At 33.2% G+C, this 17843-nt stretch overlaps 1 protein-coding gene across 1 annotated transcript in view; it reads right to left on the bottom strand.

The window, feature by feature from the left end:
• LOC129218260 (delta and Notch-like epidermal growth factor-related receptor) overlaps positions 1 to 17843 on the bottom strand; it is a 115127-nt gene that overhangs the window by 31272 nt on the left and 66012 nt on the right. The window contains exons 3-4 of the mRNA XM_054852488.1: positions 11314 to 11519; positions 8947 to 9083 (exon numbers count right to left, since the gene is read on the bottom strand). Of these exons, the coding sequence (XP_054708463.1) occupies positions 8947 to 9083; positions 11314 to 11519 (343 nt within the window). The remainder of the gene's footprint in view (positions 1 to 8946; positions 9084 to 11313; positions 11520 to 17843) is intronic.

Raw genomic sequence — 17843 nt, 5'->3', positions numbered from 1 at the left:
TTCGTCGCCACTCCAATAATTTCTGAACGGCAAAAGCTATATTCATATAAGTGAAGTCTAGGTGCAGAAAAGTTGTCATGTGCTACACAATAAAGCCGCTTACAGCACCATCGTTTGACAAAATTCGATATTAGCATTCTTACCTCAGAAACGGTACAAGATACGGGGGAAATAATCAACTACAAAGCTGTTCAGCATTATCAAAGACAATTCTTTTTCCACACAGTTATGTTAAAAAATAGTAGGCTTAAAATGCACCTTTGTTTAATCGCGTTGAACAAAATTGCACTTAACGAAAATGATCAACATCTATCTGCAACGCTCAAAATGGTGTATTTAAGCACAAGTACACATCTCGACACGGGACTGATATTTCCACTGCACATTGCACAACATGACAGATAACAAGCTGGCATAAGAAAACGTAATACTGTTTCAAAGTTCCTGCAGTGTCGTTGGCGGTGTTGCATACACTGGCTGCATGGTGTACTCTTACCGAAAAAAAACCGTATTGTTCAGGTCTGGTGAACGTAGAGGCCATTCCATGCAGCCACCATACTCGAGGGCTTGTTGCTGAATTTTACGTGTAGTATTTTTGTCCAACTGTGCGGGAGATGTCTTTTCTTTCTTAATTCAATGTTTATAAACCATTTCGTAACTGACGTTTTTTCTGTACCTTGTACATTTTTTGAGATACGAGTGGTTACTTCAGATTTTGCCGCCTAATAGCGCTGTAAGCTGCTTCAGTGTGTAGCGCAAGGCAACTGTACTGTACTGTACCTAGACTCCACTTTTATGGTTATACCTCTTTCCGTTTAGAAATTATTCTTTTGTGAGCACACTATTTTCGCGCAATAAAAAAGCTCTTAACTCTGGCTTCTAGACACAGGTTTGAAATCTTAGCTGAAAATAATATTTTTTAAACACTTATTCTTCTTAAAGCAGAATAATTTTTCCCGCTTTGTGCTTGCAACTTATTTTGAAACAACTACCATTAGAGGTTTTCGAGCAAAAATATGAGTTTAGATTTTATATGATGTATATAAAAAAACTAACAAACTCTATAATTCCTCTTTGTCTGTTCGAGCAAGTTACAAGTGTTGAATTTTTATAGTAATGTTTTTATAACCTGCTTAAAAAGTGACAAAAGCTGTATAAAAAATAAATATGTTATTTGTTTTTTAAAATAATGTTTACTTATACAACAATGCAATATTTTTATTTATCATTATGATGCTGTTTTATTATGAGCAAGTTATGATTACCCTTTCCCAGAATTATTACATGAACATCCAGGTCGTATTAGTAATTTATATCGCAAAAAAATATTTTATCCAAGCAGTATTGTTCCTGCATTTAGTGATAGAAACCTAGCATTTTTCTCCATTAAGAGCTACATCTCGATGAAAGTAATTTATGAAACAACTCAACAGTAATACAACAACAATGTATTAAAATTCCTTTTAATCAAAAGTAATTTATTCAATCCTTTCTTCCTGATCATTAAGTTAGGAAAGCGCGGAGAATATCGTGGCCATTATTCCTAATGCCGACCACAAATAAAAGTTTCCAGGAAATTGAATGTGCTATGTTAACTCACCGAGTGAATTGAAGAGCTATTCATTCACAGAAGGTCATTAAATCGCTTTGTGCCTGGATCCAAAGCCCCAATGTCGATTGATAAATGAACTTGGCTATTGGAATGCATTAAGGAGATACAAACCAGTAATCTTCTAACACATAGTCATCAGTCATGAACCTTTTATAAACACTACATGATGAAGTACTTATCTTGTGGCCAATGAGAACTAGTGAAACATGTCACTGCAATCATCTCATTCTGTCTTGTGGCTTACGGCAAACAGTAATTGCCATCAGTCATGAATTGATCATGATTTTTCCTGTCGGAAACTCACCTCAACGATTCTCGGCGCTATCAGTAGAGTTGGAGTACAATATAAATAGTGGTTTGAGAAGTTATTTCTGATAAACTGAACGTATTTATTAGAGCTTACCAACAATTCAGTACGATGGGTTTCATTAAATTGATGAAAATTGAAAAAAAAAAAAGATGTATTTTTATGACGTTTTTGTAAAAATTGCTAAAGATTATACTAGTTGTATTTAGGGAGTCTAGTTGCAGATTAAATTGTAGAAAAGTGCTTGTAAATGCATCGATCCATGCTTTTGAAAAAAGGACCAGAAATTACTGACTGGACTTAGTCAGCTTAAATTTAAAAAAAAAGTGTTGATTCAATGTCTTGTTGGCACATCCAAAGTCTTAAATCATTTTTCATGTTATTAATGATCTTGGTAAAGACTTAAAATAAAAATTTAGCTTTATTGTCTCCTAAATTTGATACTTAAAACGTTCACACAAATTCTTAAAACTTCTGAAAGAAACTCATGTAACAGAGAGTATTTTATAGTAAGAATTGTAGTTTTGAACATAGGAAAATAAATAGAGCCGCACTCCAGAGCGTAAAATTGTAACTATGCTGATAAAATTGCTCTGAATGAATAATTTGTTTATTTTTTTCTAAAAGCTATTTAGAAATTTGATTTTAGGTCTCGACACGTTTTCCTATTTTCTGTATAGTCGCATATTTAAACAATTTAGTCTTAAAAAGAAGGAAATCGTAGTAATTAATTCTTATTTCTTCTATCTATTTGTGTCAACCTTAGATACATTGTTCTTTGAGATTTCTAAAACAAGTGTAAGCTATTTTTTAATTGTCAATAAGTAGTTCCCTTGAACTTTTCCGAAGAATAAAATTTACTCTTAAATTTTCTGGTAGTTTAATTGATATTCAACACAAATACTGATGCTATTTGTTAAAAATTTTAAGTGTGTGACAAAGTAGTTTTCATATTTTTGTCATGTAGGTTTATGCTTTCGTGATGATGAAGAGTTATCTTTTAACTCCAAAACAGGTGCGGGAAATTTTCACTGCCCCTTGTGCCACATTAAGTTTGTTTGTTTTTTTCTGCATAATATAAATCTTTCTGAATTTATGTGACATTAAATCGTTTATCGTTACAGTAGTGAAAAGTGACGATAGAGCCGTCAATAAGAATTACTTATAATTATCACTTCTCTTTTTTTCTTTTTCTTTTTTCCCCTAGTTTAACGAAGTTATTAAAAATTCTTAAAATTATGAAGTAATTTGGCGCAAATCGTACATTACACTGGTGGACAATTGCTAAGGACGGATGGCAATAGCGGCGTTAGAAACCACAAAATGGAAGGCAAGGGAATATGGAAATTAGCATAAGTTCAGGACACAGTAAGACGTGTTTTGTGTGAGTATGCAAATTTTAGACTCACGACGTTGCTGGTCACGTGATAGCGCTGATAAGCAATATAGAGGATTGGGCGCGTGATGACCATTGTTGTTCAAAAGCAAAGTTCGATGGAAAGAATCAAATGACGAACTTTTTTTGGTATGTCTTTCCAACATCCCTTAGATGATTTTATGCGTGGCCGTCTGGTTGGCAACATCGAAGAGGGGCAGAAAAATTTAGATGTTGCAAGAGTGGTAAACGTCAGCCACAGGGTTTTTTCTAGAGTTTGGAAGTAATATTAAACAAATGGAATGTGTAGCAAATGTCACGAGGGAGGTCTTGTACTGCAGTACTACGTCAGCAGCAGATTAGTACTTACTGCTAGCAACGAAAAGAAACCAGCGCAACACAGCTACTGAGGTAGCAAAGCAGTTTCCTGCTGCTACTAGCAAGTAAATATCCCGAAAAACGGTAGCCAGACGTTTGAATGCAGTTAGACTATACGTCCGTCAGCTTGTTTTGTACATCCCATTGTCTACAAGTCAGTGTTTTGCTCGTTTGTAATGATGTCTTTAGCATCGCATTTGGAGAGAAGTCGACTGGGCTTGTGTACTATTGTCAGATGAAAGCAGGTTCAGTCTGTCGTCTAGTTATTAACGATAACTAACCTGGAATCAGAGTGGTACAGCATACAAGCCGGCAAACATAAAAAAGGACTAGCATCCTATAAGTTGTTCTACTGCCTCATGTTCACGCGTTCTGTGGTGCTGTGGGCGATAAATTCGTTTTTATGGATGGCAACGTAACATATCATTAACAATCGCCGTCCAGGAGTGTCTAGCTCACTCAAAATATTCAACTCATCGGATGGCTAGCACGTTTTATAGATCTAAATCATATTGAAAATGTTTGGGATGCTTTAGAGAGCAGTCTTGCTGGTCAAAAACGCCCTCCAATAAGCAAGGACACTCTTATCCGTGACTGACAGAAGAATGGGATAAATTACCCCAACAGCTGCTGGATAACGTTGTGTAAAGCATTGCATGACGTGTGGAAGCTTGCATCGCTCTCCATGGTAGCCATATCCCATATTGACATCTTACGCCGGAACGTCTGGGGGCGGTAATAACATTTATTGACTTTTACGTATTTAGCCCAAAATGACCGTTTCTTCCTTTGAACACTTTTCAACGCCTTGTGGATTTGAGATCACAATAAATTATCGTCATTGAGATGTTCTAGAGTTTTGGCATTAGTTTATTTCATTTGGCATCGAATTACACTTACTTTTTTACGCGTTACATAGCCCATTGAAATCCGTTCGTAGCAATTGTTCAGCAGTGTATATATAACCGCATACAGCAATTTTTTGCTTTTCTGAGAATATGTAACATGCATCAGTTACTTTTCGGTCACTCTGTATATTCTATAATATATAGGGTTAAACAATTGCATAACCATCAATGAGCCATTTATAATGAAATAGAACATATACATATAAGAACATATAAGAAGACATTTATATTAATTTATGAGCACCGAATTTCCCAATTTCAAGTAAAAAATATGAACAATTTTTTCTAATGAAATAACTAGTAATTTTCTCACTGCGCAGTTACTTCATAAAATTTTATCATAGGAAACTAATTTTTGAATTCTATATTAAAATTCATTTGTCTAGACTTTCAATTTACGAATAAGCATCTACTTCGGCCCTTTAGTATGTTGATAATATTTTATCATTGAGACACTAAAACTAGAATTTTATTCATAATAAAGTAAAATTCTACATTTGAGCACATCTAAATGAATTTATTGTTGAAAAAGCATTCAATCATAAAGTTTACTGGAACAGTCTTATGCAATGACGCGAAATTATCACAATATTCCATATTGCAAAAACTTATGTATTTTTCTAATTTCGAACTACTAAAACTATTAGAAAATAGATAGTAAAAAGGATCTGATTTCCTAGTGGACTGAAACGAATAAAATTCTCATATTAATTATACAATTTTAATTTCAACTAATATAGAAAAATTTAATGAATTTCAATTCTATTGATGCAAAAAACTTCTGTAAATGATATAAAATCAAGTTCATTTTATTTTAGATTTTCTGGTACTTATTTCATATTTTAGCACTTTAATTATTAATAAATAGCTTTGTTATAATATTTTTCAAAGAAAGAGACGTTTTAACAAAAGAAAAGACTTGCCATGGAGATCAAGCTAACTTTCTTGTCAAAGGCTGATGACTATTGTACTTAAGAAATTAATGACCCACTTAGATTTAAGGTAATTTTAAAGGATACGTACTTTGTTTCGGCCACTGCATGAGACTGATCCTTCAAATAACTTCTATTTATATACTAAAGGCAAACTTAATATAATAAAGGTAAAAATCTTGTGTATACTACGTACTTCTTGTCTCGTTTCAAAGGATTGTTGTTATGCCTTAAACCGTAAGAAAGTAATTTTTTTTAAAACTAATTGGTTTTTACGGATAAATAAATAAGAAAGAAATGTTTTCGTTATATTTTTTCTTCAACACTTGGAAAAAACTGAGCTAAAATGAACCGCGCTTTGCATAATTTTTTAAAAATTATAATTCCGTAGTAAACTATTTTGTTTTTCATCATAAAGGGTAAGGTCACTAGTAACAGACAAGGGTCCAGTGACAGACAGTTATAAGTTTGGATTCAAATAATAAGCCTTTTGGTGGGTAAAACTGATGTTGCTGTGGGCCAAGACATCTAGAGTTATCAGAATGAATTTTATGGACCAGTTGGTATTTACAATGCAGTGGCGGAAGGTTATAAACACGAGGTCAGCTGGTGTTTCATGTTCATTTGAATTTAATAAGGCTTTAGTTCTAAAAATAAAGATCTTTTGCACATTTTGAAGAGAAAAACAGGATGAGGAAAGCATGAGTAACGACATTTCGTCTATTACTCATCCTTTCCTCATCCTGTCTGTTACTGGGTATCATCAGATTATTCGGTGTCTGTTACTTGGGGTAGGACCTTTTTTTGAAATTGAGCAAATAAAAATACAATTAACTAATTCAACGGATCCAGAAGCAGCCAAAAGTTATATGGGCTGTTGTTGCATGAGAGAAAAATAGTTTCAAACGTCTAAATACATTAAAAGGTTCAGAAAATTGAGTAAATCCGAGAGCGATGTCTTAAGCATGTCTGTAACTGGTGCCGTTACCCTAAGTATTTGATGTTTTGCTATAAATTGTGATTAACATTTCAGCATTTTGAGTACTTTCTGATAGCTTTAATTTTATCTTAATGCACAAAACGTATTAATAAAACGTGTGTCAGAAAACATACAAAGTGCGTTCACAGGTTGTAAGGTCTTCAAACATTTTCTCTGCAGTGAGAGTAAGTAGAACGATCGAGATACTTTTTAAAAATTTCCGGGAACTATATCGTCTTTAGACGTGTATTAATGGCAGCACTATATCGTAAACAATTCCACGAAAGATGTTTCCTATACTTAAAAGGGTAAAGTCAAAAGTTACAAGATTAACACGTAATCATTAGTTTTTCTGCTTAGAGTGAAACACCCATCGAAGTTCATCGTCGATTGAGTGAGATATGCAATAAAAGAATCATAAACGTCAAAAATCTGCGTTTATGGTAGTGAACGTTGAACTAAGATCAAGAAACATTTGAAACAGAGCCGAAGCAGCCTCTACCTCGAGTTAGGTGGAACCAAGTCCAGATTGCTTTTTTTGGAACAACTCGACGTTCTTTAACTGTTGCACTCATAACTGAAATTTTTAGTGTTTATGATGCTTTATTCATCCCATATCTCACTCGCGATGAATTTCGTTAGATTTTTTTACTCTGTGGGCGAAGAAAAGAAAGTTAATCTTGTTAGCTTAACTTCGCCAATTTAAGTGTATAAATGTCCTTCGCGGCAATATAGACGGCATTCACGCCATTTCATAGATGTAGATGCACAACTCCCACTGGTCACCACTGAACGTGCGACTCTTGAAGTAAATAGGCAAAAGCGCAGCTCACGTGGATGCAACGATGCTTCACCCCCATCAGGCTACGGCAAAAAGTTGTCTGCTCGCATACGCTTTTCGGACGCTTGCCCGTCTACTGCTGTTTATTAAAAGATTTCGGTTGCCCATTAAACCGGTTTCTCGTTGTGTATCTAGTTAATACTACATCTATGAGCGATTTACGGTATAATACTGCCATTTATGTTTACTGCATCCGGAATATTCCTCGCAAATTTTAAACGCATTCGGATCTTTCTGCTTGCTCTCACTGCAGAGAAAAAAGATTATATATCTTATAACTTGCGCATTAATACTGTCAAAATTAATTCAAACTTTATGATGAAGTACTAGAGGTAATTAGAAAGTGTAGTCTGTTTCAAGTTCAAGGGTATTTATTGTGCAGCAATTCCGAAAATATTGGGAAAAAGCTCTATACGGATTCTATATCAGTTTTGAAAGTACTGGAATTACAAGATTGACTATTATTGATCAATTAATGCGCTGTGCAGAACATAGAAAGTTGAGCTGAAAGCTTCTTCTAGATTTTACTCACCACCATATTAAGTTTGCCTTTAGTAAAATGATAGTAGTCTAAACCAAAGGTTCTCAGACTGAGTATTGTGGAACCCTAGGGTGCCACAGCGAGAGAAGAGGGTTTCCGAGAATAGCTCATGATATAAAATCTGTTTTCATAAAAAAACAAGAAGCTATGATCAATACGATGAAAGTACTTTCACGAGTTTTAAATACAGTAAACACCCGATTATCTGCGGATTAGGGTGGCACGGTAACCGCGATAAGTGAAAACCGCGGATAATCCGAATAATAGGTAAAAACTGATACTTAGTGAATACAATAACTAAAAAATATTAACAACACTTTCACATACATTTGAATTATTAGTTACATTTCATTTACTAACATTGAATATGAAAAATATATGTAAAATCTAAAAATGAACAATAACACAATTTTCAGTTAAAAAAAAAATCGAGAAGACTCGTGGATAATCCGACTGCCGATAATCGAGAGTTTACTGTATGAGCTATAAGCTTTATTTTTGTTTTGAGCAACTCACTTCTGTGAAAAAAGGACAAACTGATGTTATAAAGGGTGTTTTTTTTAGAGGTATAGAACTTTAAGTCGGGAACACTGTTTGATCTGTGGGCCATTTTGATAGTTGTCACTTGTTTTGTGTTTAGTTTGGTTTGCCATTTCATCCGATAAGCCACAGACGATTGACGCCTTGGACAAGAACATTCACCACATATAACTCACATAAGGCCCCCATCGCTGCAAAAAGTAATAGAAAATTGGACTTCCCGATTTGACGTTATCTAAGCCATCCGAAGTGGCCATATACCAGAAATCACATTTAAATAAAAATGGCAAAAAATCATCTTTCGAATAAAGCCAAATAAATGGCGATTTATATTATTTAACGGTGTTTTATTTGAACCTAAAGTTCTATACTTCTAAAAAAACACCCTTTAGGACTGAACGGCTTAGGGAGGCTATTTTAATTTTTCTAATTGTATAATGAATTGAAAAAGATTGGGAACCCATGGTCTAAACTATTTCAGCAAAATTATTTAAGCATTAGTTTTAGAAAAACTGAAGAGAAGATAAACTTACTAAAGTATGATCCGTCAGGCATGTTCCTTTTCCGGCACAGATATCATCTTCAGGAAGGCGAGAGCATTCTTGAGTTCTAACCGTCACATTTAATGTCCAAGACACTTCACATCCAGAAGATGGTAAGCGAGATCTCACTGTTGAAACTAACTATGTTAAATGGCGGTCCATCATAAGAATTTTCATATATCAAATTTTAATTACAGAAAGCTTGCTTTGTCGTAATGTGTGAGATTTAAGATTGTTTATTTTTAGCGATGATAAATCTGAGAAAAACTTTCTCATTATTTCTCATCTCATGTTTCTCTTAAAATAAGTGGGTTTTATGCATCAAAACTACAAACTGAATTGTGTTCAAGATTTTTTTTTCATGATGATGTGTCACCTCTTCTCTTTTATACTGCCGTGTGCAGGTAAAGAGCAGTAACTACAAATTTTTCATTTTTCATTTATTTGCATTTTTGTCATCTACTGTACGATATCTTTAATGTACAAGCTCGCTTATTTGGTTTCGGCTGAAAAAAGGCGCGAAAAAGACGTCTAATTCCAACATTTCCCTATTGTTTGCATTGAATCCGAAACGCGTTTCTTCAAATATCTCGAAAACTCATTTCTGCAGATACTGCCGTTTACCTGCACACGGCAGTATATTAAAGTGTTTTTTTTTACTTAGCAAAGATCGTGATTTCAATGTTAATGACCAAAAATTATACAACGTAAAACTTTTAACTTTTTGACAAGGAGTTTTACACAGAAGAAAAAGTACCAGTTAACTATCGTTTTATTTTTGAAACAGTTATTTATTTTAACATAAGTAACAAAGATTTGGGTTAAGTAAGAGCGTAAAATAATGAAAAAATTAATGATGCATGTTTAAATACTTATTTTAAATGTTGTTAAAACAGGACGCTAATTCAAAGCATGAAACCCCGAACGTGTAACAAAGGGTACGTTCATTTCATAAATCTTTTCGTAAAGTCAATTTTCAAAGTAATCCAACCAACTCTTCTTTTCATGTGCAAAAATCTGCACTTATGCTGCATTTTTTATACTTTTATGCATGTGATTTGAAGTTAAGTTTCAGTATACTTATATTATAAGTTATGTACAGCAGAAGCTCAAAGCATACGATTTATACTTTTGTGTTTTGTTTTTATCTAAATGACACTTAATATAATGCTCGTTTCCGAACACAAAAGGATTAATAAAATGTACCAAAAATTCCGAGAAATGCAGGAACTTATTGCAATTTGCATTTAAAAGTAACTAAATTTTCTTCTGCAAACTTAGTTTGATTAACATTTCTAAATATTTACTTTAATAGTATATTCCAAAACTAAATTTTAGAAACAAGTTAGTTTATAATTCTCAAAGCATGGCATCTTTATCTATGCAATTTGCTGAAACACATGTTCTTCTGAAAAAAAAAGCAGAAATATGATTCTTTTTATACGATCGATCCTCAAAAAGACCAATGCTTTTTTAGACAGGTCCGTTCTCCCAAAACAGAATTTCGCGCTATCCTTTAACACCTGAAACAACAAACACTATTTTTTTAGTATTGTTGTAGAATTCTGAAGTGTGGTTAGTATTGCAGAAGGGGGGGGGGAGTTTTAGACAAATTATCTATTCAGTTTTTTTTTGTACTCATTGCATTGTACTATTAAATTGCATAAAAAAGGATTCATTTCGAAATGACTTAAATTACCCAATTTTTTCTAACTGTATTTTTCATTGAACGTTAAACACTAATCAAGTCAAATGGTTTTCTGATCGATCACTTTAGGAAGAAGTCCTTGCAGTCTATCTTTTTTCTTTTCTGGGTATTGATACAACTTATAATTCCTTTCGTCTAGTTATGCAGAAAGGGACACGGCTTCTACATTAAAATTTTAAATCAGTTCTTAACATTCTGTACATTTTATTTGTTGACTGTTTCCTGTATTGTTTTATGCAGAATGATTCCATCTAACGAAATTTAAGACGTAACATTTGCCGATGACTTTTTCATCAAATCCTTTCCTTTGAAGACTTGGGCAGAGTGAAAAGCCTATACCTTGCTTTTGTTAGGGGTAGCTTTATTGCAATGATATACAAAAACTTCATGGAGTTAGCTATCAAAACGGAAATTAATTTATTGTTTTATTGTTGACTGTGTTTTTTGTTTGCTATTAATATTAGTACTTACATAAAACATATTTTTAGAACCTCTATTTCATGGCCATCTTATTAACGACCGCACTTGTGTAAAAATTGGTTTTCTTGTTTGAGAGATTATATACTGTTACTTGGATACTAATTAATTGCCCCATTGCCTTCACTAGTTATGATTTATAAATTAGAGCTTGTGTGTAATTCGATACGTACCGCTAAATATATGAACGCCAGCTAAAAGTAGTTCTTCCTTAAGCGTTATATTATCAGATATTCCAACGTTCCAGTGTGCCGTGGATTCAATAGGTAGAACTGCCAAATTACAGGACACTGCTTCCCTTTCTGGAACAGGGTCCAGAATGACATCAATCGTGTCTCCATCGTCTGCTGTATCATTCCTCGAAAGATTGACATGGATCCTGAAAGTAAACCATATTATAGATTTCTCCGTTGCTCAACTTATCTGCGATAATTTCACCCCGACTCAAAAGTTATAAAATTTTATACTGTATTGTTTTCAAAGTTCTCCTTTCCTCCCCAATGTGTAAAAGTTTGCATTAGAGCGGTTTGATTAATGTATTTGTAATTCAACTCCAAAATATTTGGACGATTAATGAACCTTCCTACATTAGTACGTTGATATTTTGTAACTTCATTGTTATTGTCTTCAGAAAGTGGTCATTACTTTACAAATCACTATTCAAAAGCAATTTTGAATAAAATCAGAAGTATGACAGTATGAAAGTAGATGTATTTCCTTTGCAGTGTTTTCGATAAAAGAAAGCTAAGTTTTTTTAAACAATAATACTCTTTTGCTAATGTTAAGATTCTAATGTTTCAATAACACGGAAAAAGTTATAATTTATAAATTATGTGCACTCCATAATTTTTAAATAAATTTTAACTTACGTGCCATATGTATCCCCTGTTCTTGAAGGGTAAACATTTTTCATACTTAATTTTTGATTCGAAAGTTTTTTATTTGCATGTGTTCTTATTTTACACATGCAAAACCTTTCAAAACGTATAACCATTATCCTTCGTAGTCTGACAACACGCGAACATTTTGTGGTAAACTGGTTCAAAATCACTTTTGCCTCTCAGAGGCGTTCCGAACTTATATTTTTGGGAGGGCGGAAAGTCTCAATTTTAGGAATGGCATGCAAAATTTTACCGAATTATGATAACTTTGCCGAATGGAACTCCAAATTCTGCCAAATGATGATAATTTTGGCGAATAGAACTCCAAATTTTGCCGAATTGCTATAAATGTTGCCAAATGATAATAATTTTGCCGAATGGAAATCCAAATTTTTGCCGAATGATGATAATTTTGCCGAATACAACTCCAAATTTTGCCCAATGATAAGTTTGTCGGAAAAAACTCCTAGTTTTGAAGAATGGCTACAAATTTTGCCGATTGAAGATAATTTTCTCGAAAAGAACTTCAAATTTCGCGCCAGATGATTATATGTTTTCCGAATAGAAATCCAAATTCTGCCGAATGATAATTTTGTTGCGTAGAACTCCAAATTTCGCCGAATGATGAAAATTTTGACCAATGGAACTCCAAATTTCACCGAATGATGATAATTTTGCTGAATAGAGCTCAAAATTTTTCCGAATGTCGATAATTTTGCGAATCGTTAGACAAAATTTGTTGAATAAGGAAATTTTGATTGGTCACAATGACCTCCCGTGACCTCCCAAGGGGAACGCCGTCACTTGTAGATACTACCACGCACCCGTTTTATAAATAATGTTATCAATTAAGTTCCAATCTGATTGAAATTTTCATGTACCGCACAGAAAAAAAAAAAAAAGGACCGCACAAAAGCAGGTTTGAGTATGTCATTCTTTCAAGCTAGTAAATCGCTTATTGCACGAGAAGCTAATCATTCACTTATTAATTGCAAAATATTACCTTCGTGCTGTCTATATACATTGATTTATTGTCATTAGGCACAGTTTTTCATATACCTGTTTTGGAGTTACAAGATCTCTTATTTCAAAGCTTTTTCATTTGGGGAGGGGGGGGGGGGAAAGACCGCACAAAAGCAGGTTTGAGTATGTCATTCTTTCAAGCTAGTAAATCGCTTATTGCACGAAAAGCTAAGCATTCATTTATTAATTGCAAAATATTACCTTTGTGCTGTCTATATACATTGATTTATTGTCATTAGGCACAGTTTTTCATATACCTGTTTTGGAGCTACAAGATCTCTTATTTCAAAGCTTTTTTCATTTGGGGAAAAAAAGGAGACGGCACAAAAGCAGGTTTGAGTATGTCATTCTTTCAAGCTAGTAAATCGCTTATTGCACGAGAAGCTAAGCATTCACTTATTAATTGCAAAATATTACCTTTGTGCTGTCTATATACATTGATTTATTGTCATTAGGCACAGTTTTTCATATACCTGTTTTGGAGTTACAAGATCTCTTATTTCAAAGCTTTTTTTCATTTGGGGAAAAAAAAGAGACCGCACAAAAGCAGGTTTGAGTATGTCATTCTTTCAAGCTAGTAAATCGCTTATTGCACGAGAAGCTAAGCATTCACTTATTAATTGCAAAATATTACCTTTGTGCTGTCTATATACATTGATTTATTGTCATTAGGCACAGTTTTTCATATACCTGTTTTGGAGTTACAAGATCTCTTATTTCAAAGCTTTTTTCATTTGGGGGGAGGGGGAAGACCGCACAAAAGCAGGTTTGAGTATGTCGTTCTTTCAAGCTAGTAAATCGCTTATTGCACGAGAAGCTAAGCATTCACTCATTAAGTGCAAAATATTACCTTCGTGCTGTCTATATACATTGATTTATTGTCATTAGGCACAGTTTTTCATACACCTGTTTTGGAGTAACAAGATCTCTCATTTCAAAGCTTTTTTCATTTAGAAAAAAAAGGAGACGGCACAAAAGCAGGTTTGAGTATGTCATTCTTTCAAGCTAGTAAATCGCTTATTGCACGAGAAGCTAAGCATTCACTTATTAATTGCAAAATATTACCTTTGTGCTGTCTATATACATTGATTTATTGTCATTAGGCACAGTTTTTCATATACCTGTTTTGGAGTTACAAGATCTCTTATTTCAAAGCTTTTTTTCATTTGGGGAAAAAAAAGAGACCGCACAAAAGCAGGTTTGAGTATGTCATTCTTTCAAGCTAGTAAATCGCTTATTGCACGAGAAGCTAAGCATTCACTTATTAATTGCGAAATATTACCTTTGTGCTGTCTATATACATTGATTTATTGTCATTAGGCACAGTTTTTCATATACCTGTTTTGGAGTTACAAGATCTCTTATTTCAAAGCTTTTTTCATTTGGGGGGAGGGGGAAGACCGCACAAAAGCAGGTTTGAGTATGTCGTTCTTTCAAGCTAGTAAATCGCTTATTGCACGAGAAGCTAAGCATTCACTCATTAAGTGCAAAATATTACCTTTGTGCTGTCTATATACATTGATTTATTGTCATTAGGCACAGTTTTTCATACACCTGTTTTGGAGTAACAAGATCTCTCATTTCAAAGCTTTTTTCATTTAGAAAAAAAAAAAAAAAAACCCATGAAGATCGTCTAACATTCTTGTTGAAAATATTGCCCTTATTCGAATGAAAATTTTATGTATTTCATCCTTTACAATATGAATATATTGAAGAGGTTCGATTATTCAAGCATGTTGGTTACCATCCATGGTTCGGGGAGAGAAAATTTCAGATAAATGGACAAGCAACCTCAGAGATGCTTCTGACTAAAAAAAAGCATTGAACTACATATTTTTAATGCAGCGAATTTACTTTTCAACCAATTTTATCATTGGGTAGCTATATTTTTAAAATATTGTGTGTGTACAACGCATTTTACCTTTTTAAGGATTTATTGATAAAATCTATTAACGGGTAATTAAATTTTATTTACTAGGATTAGGACTAATAAATAACGTATGCTTGGTTAACTTAGCATTAAGTAATACATTGTAAAAGGCTATCTTTGTGCTGTATTTTAGTACTACTCCAATACTATTATGAACAAGTTTACATATAAATCTTTCGGAACTACTTCAAAGGTTTCTCTTCAGAAGTTACAAGTTCCCCTTCTTCTGTGCTTAAAATAGATATACGCAATGAAAAGAATCAGTAACTTTGTGCAGCACCTAGCAGGCCTACTTTCCCATTTACTATATAATCTACTTTTTAACACCAGCTAAATCTCTTTCCCAATTAATTTATGCTGCAAATTATTTCGAATACATGTACAATTTTTCTGTAATCAAAATATGTGGCTTTTACTCAGCAGGACATTATTTGTTAAAATAAAAATATATTAAATTCATTATTTTAAAGTATTTGGTGCTATGTTTTAGTCTCAATAAGCGTAGTAGAAACAAACTGCAGAACTGAAATAAAAAAAAAAGACTACCATTTCAAAATTTTGGATTAAGATGAATTAAAAAATAAATAAATGATCGGATACAGATTTGCAGCATCGATTATAAGCTGTAGTTTTAAGCTAGTTTCTTTTAGAAATGTTTCGTTGGATATTACTTTGAGTAGGAAGTTTTGATATTTGATCTCATTTTTACTTTTTACTGGAATTCACGTGATTTTATGTAAAGCTGAGGTCACCAAATGGGACTTGAATGGGAAAATCTTCACTTAATTTATTGGGCAGACAGATAGACAGAACTTTATATATGTACTTTCTTCCATGAACTTAATCGTAAAATTAATGTTTGGTCGATAGTTTGAAAGTATAAAACAGTTCTTTGCGCCAACTTTGATTAAAAATTGTACACCGGTGCAGTGTCTAAAACATTAGTGAGCAACTACTAGATCGTAATGTTTAGTGCATGACAAGATGTAATAATTGCCATATTCTGGATTTAAATGTCTGCTTAAAGCATGAGTTACTGATTCCACAAAGAGAGTAAAGGTGAAAAATACATTGAAAACAAGTAATGGATAACGTTTGAAGTTTTATTATGCCAGCGAAAATAAATTTGTTTTTAATTAAATACCCGAAAAATTGTTATATATGAAACTAAATGAACGTAAATCACGAATTAAAAAACTAAATCGTTAAAACAAACAAACAAAAAAAAAGAAAAAAAAAAAAGAAGAAAAAACAGCTGCAAGTAAATAAATTCACTATCAAATGAGTTATTTTCTTCTAAAAATGTATTACAAAAGCCAATCAAAAATCTTGATTGATTATGTTTTTGTCTTTGTTTTTTTTAAATTACCCATCAAGTAACCAAAATAAAATCACCAGTAGCTTTTCTGTGCAGTTAGCATTCACTGAATCAAATTTTACAGAGTAAAAAAAAGAGATGCATTTGTTATCATTGAATTATGTATTCAACAAAAGTAGTAATGAATGGTAATTTGTAAAGTAATAATAACTTTCTGAAGACAATAGTAATGAAGCTAAAAACATCGACGTCGTTATTCATTAACTTAACTCACGGTGCTCTACATACTTATTCAACTTACTTTTGTCACTTACGTTAAGTGTTAAGAATCATTATCATTATACAGTAGACCCTCGTTTTACGCGGGAGTTACATTCCACGGAAATGCGACGTAAATCGAAACCGCGTAAATTGAGACCTACTAGACGTGTTAAAATAGGGGTTAATTTCCATAGGTGAAAAAACTTCTTCATTCTAGTGATGACTAATTGTATAATAAGTTTAAAGTGTACTTATATCCACTTTTTTTTGCACAACATTAATTTTGGGATTTTTATGCACAACAGGCATAAAGAAAACAAATTAATTTTGTGTTCTGTTTAAAAAGAGGATCTGGCTACGAAAGTCTTTTGGCAGTCATCAAGATTTTTTCTCTGCAGTTCTTTTCAGAGCATTAAAGTATCCATGACCACTTGCGTCATTTCCATGATAGAATCTTCCTTCACCAACAAATCAGAAAAATCATTTCTATTGTCTAGGAATGGCTCAAAAATTTCAATGTGAAACTTTTTGGTTGTGTGTCACCGATGTCGGTATCCTCGTTGGTTTTGGCCGCCTTTGTCACTCCTGAAAGCTCTTTATCCAGTGAGTTCTGAGCTGTGTGAATTTAATAATTTTACTTCTGGAAAGAGCTTTGGAACTAATTGCACAAAATGTCTCCAGTGGCCCAAGCTCGATTATTAGCATTCCAAAATGCAGTTTATTACGTGTAATCTGCTATCTTTAGGAGTTTGGATTTTGAAAGAGGGGAAAATTATCTATGTTTCCATTGCCACACCCGCGTGAAACCGAAACTCATCCGCATAAAATAAAATAATGGTGTCAAATCTTAACCAGCTTATAATCGAAACCGCGAAAAATAAACCCTCATAAAACGAGGGTCTACTGTATTCTGAAAGTGACGAAAATGGAAATGTAATAAAAATATATCTGAATAATAATAAAAAACTATGTCTGCCTGTTAATTATAGTTGTAAAGTAATAATCACTTGTTGAAGATGGTAGTAAAAGTTAAAATAAAATCTACATAATTACCCTGCATCACGCAAATAACTCTCAATGGCAGTTGAAGTGAAAGACTAGAATAAAACATTATTTTTAGGAAATGATGCATCGAGCGCATATCAGGGGCAAAAGAAAAAAATCTACCGGACTGATTTATGATAAATGACTCCCCTCTTGTGAGATAAGGAATATTACTCAAACGCATCTGTCAGATGAATTATTACAAAGACCCGTGAAGTCAATAACATCGTTAAAAGTTGCCTTTCA

The sequence above is a fragment of the Uloborus diversus genome, chromosome 3 (genome assembly GCF_026930045.1).
Source record: "Uloborus diversus isolate 005 chromosome 3, Udiv.v.3.1, whole genome shotgun sequence".
Classification (NCBI taxonomy): Eukaryota; Metazoa; Arthropoda; class Arachnida; order Araneae; family Uloboridae; genus Uloborus; species Uloborus diversus.
This window is presented reverse-complemented; position numbering and strand designations above follow the sequence as displayed.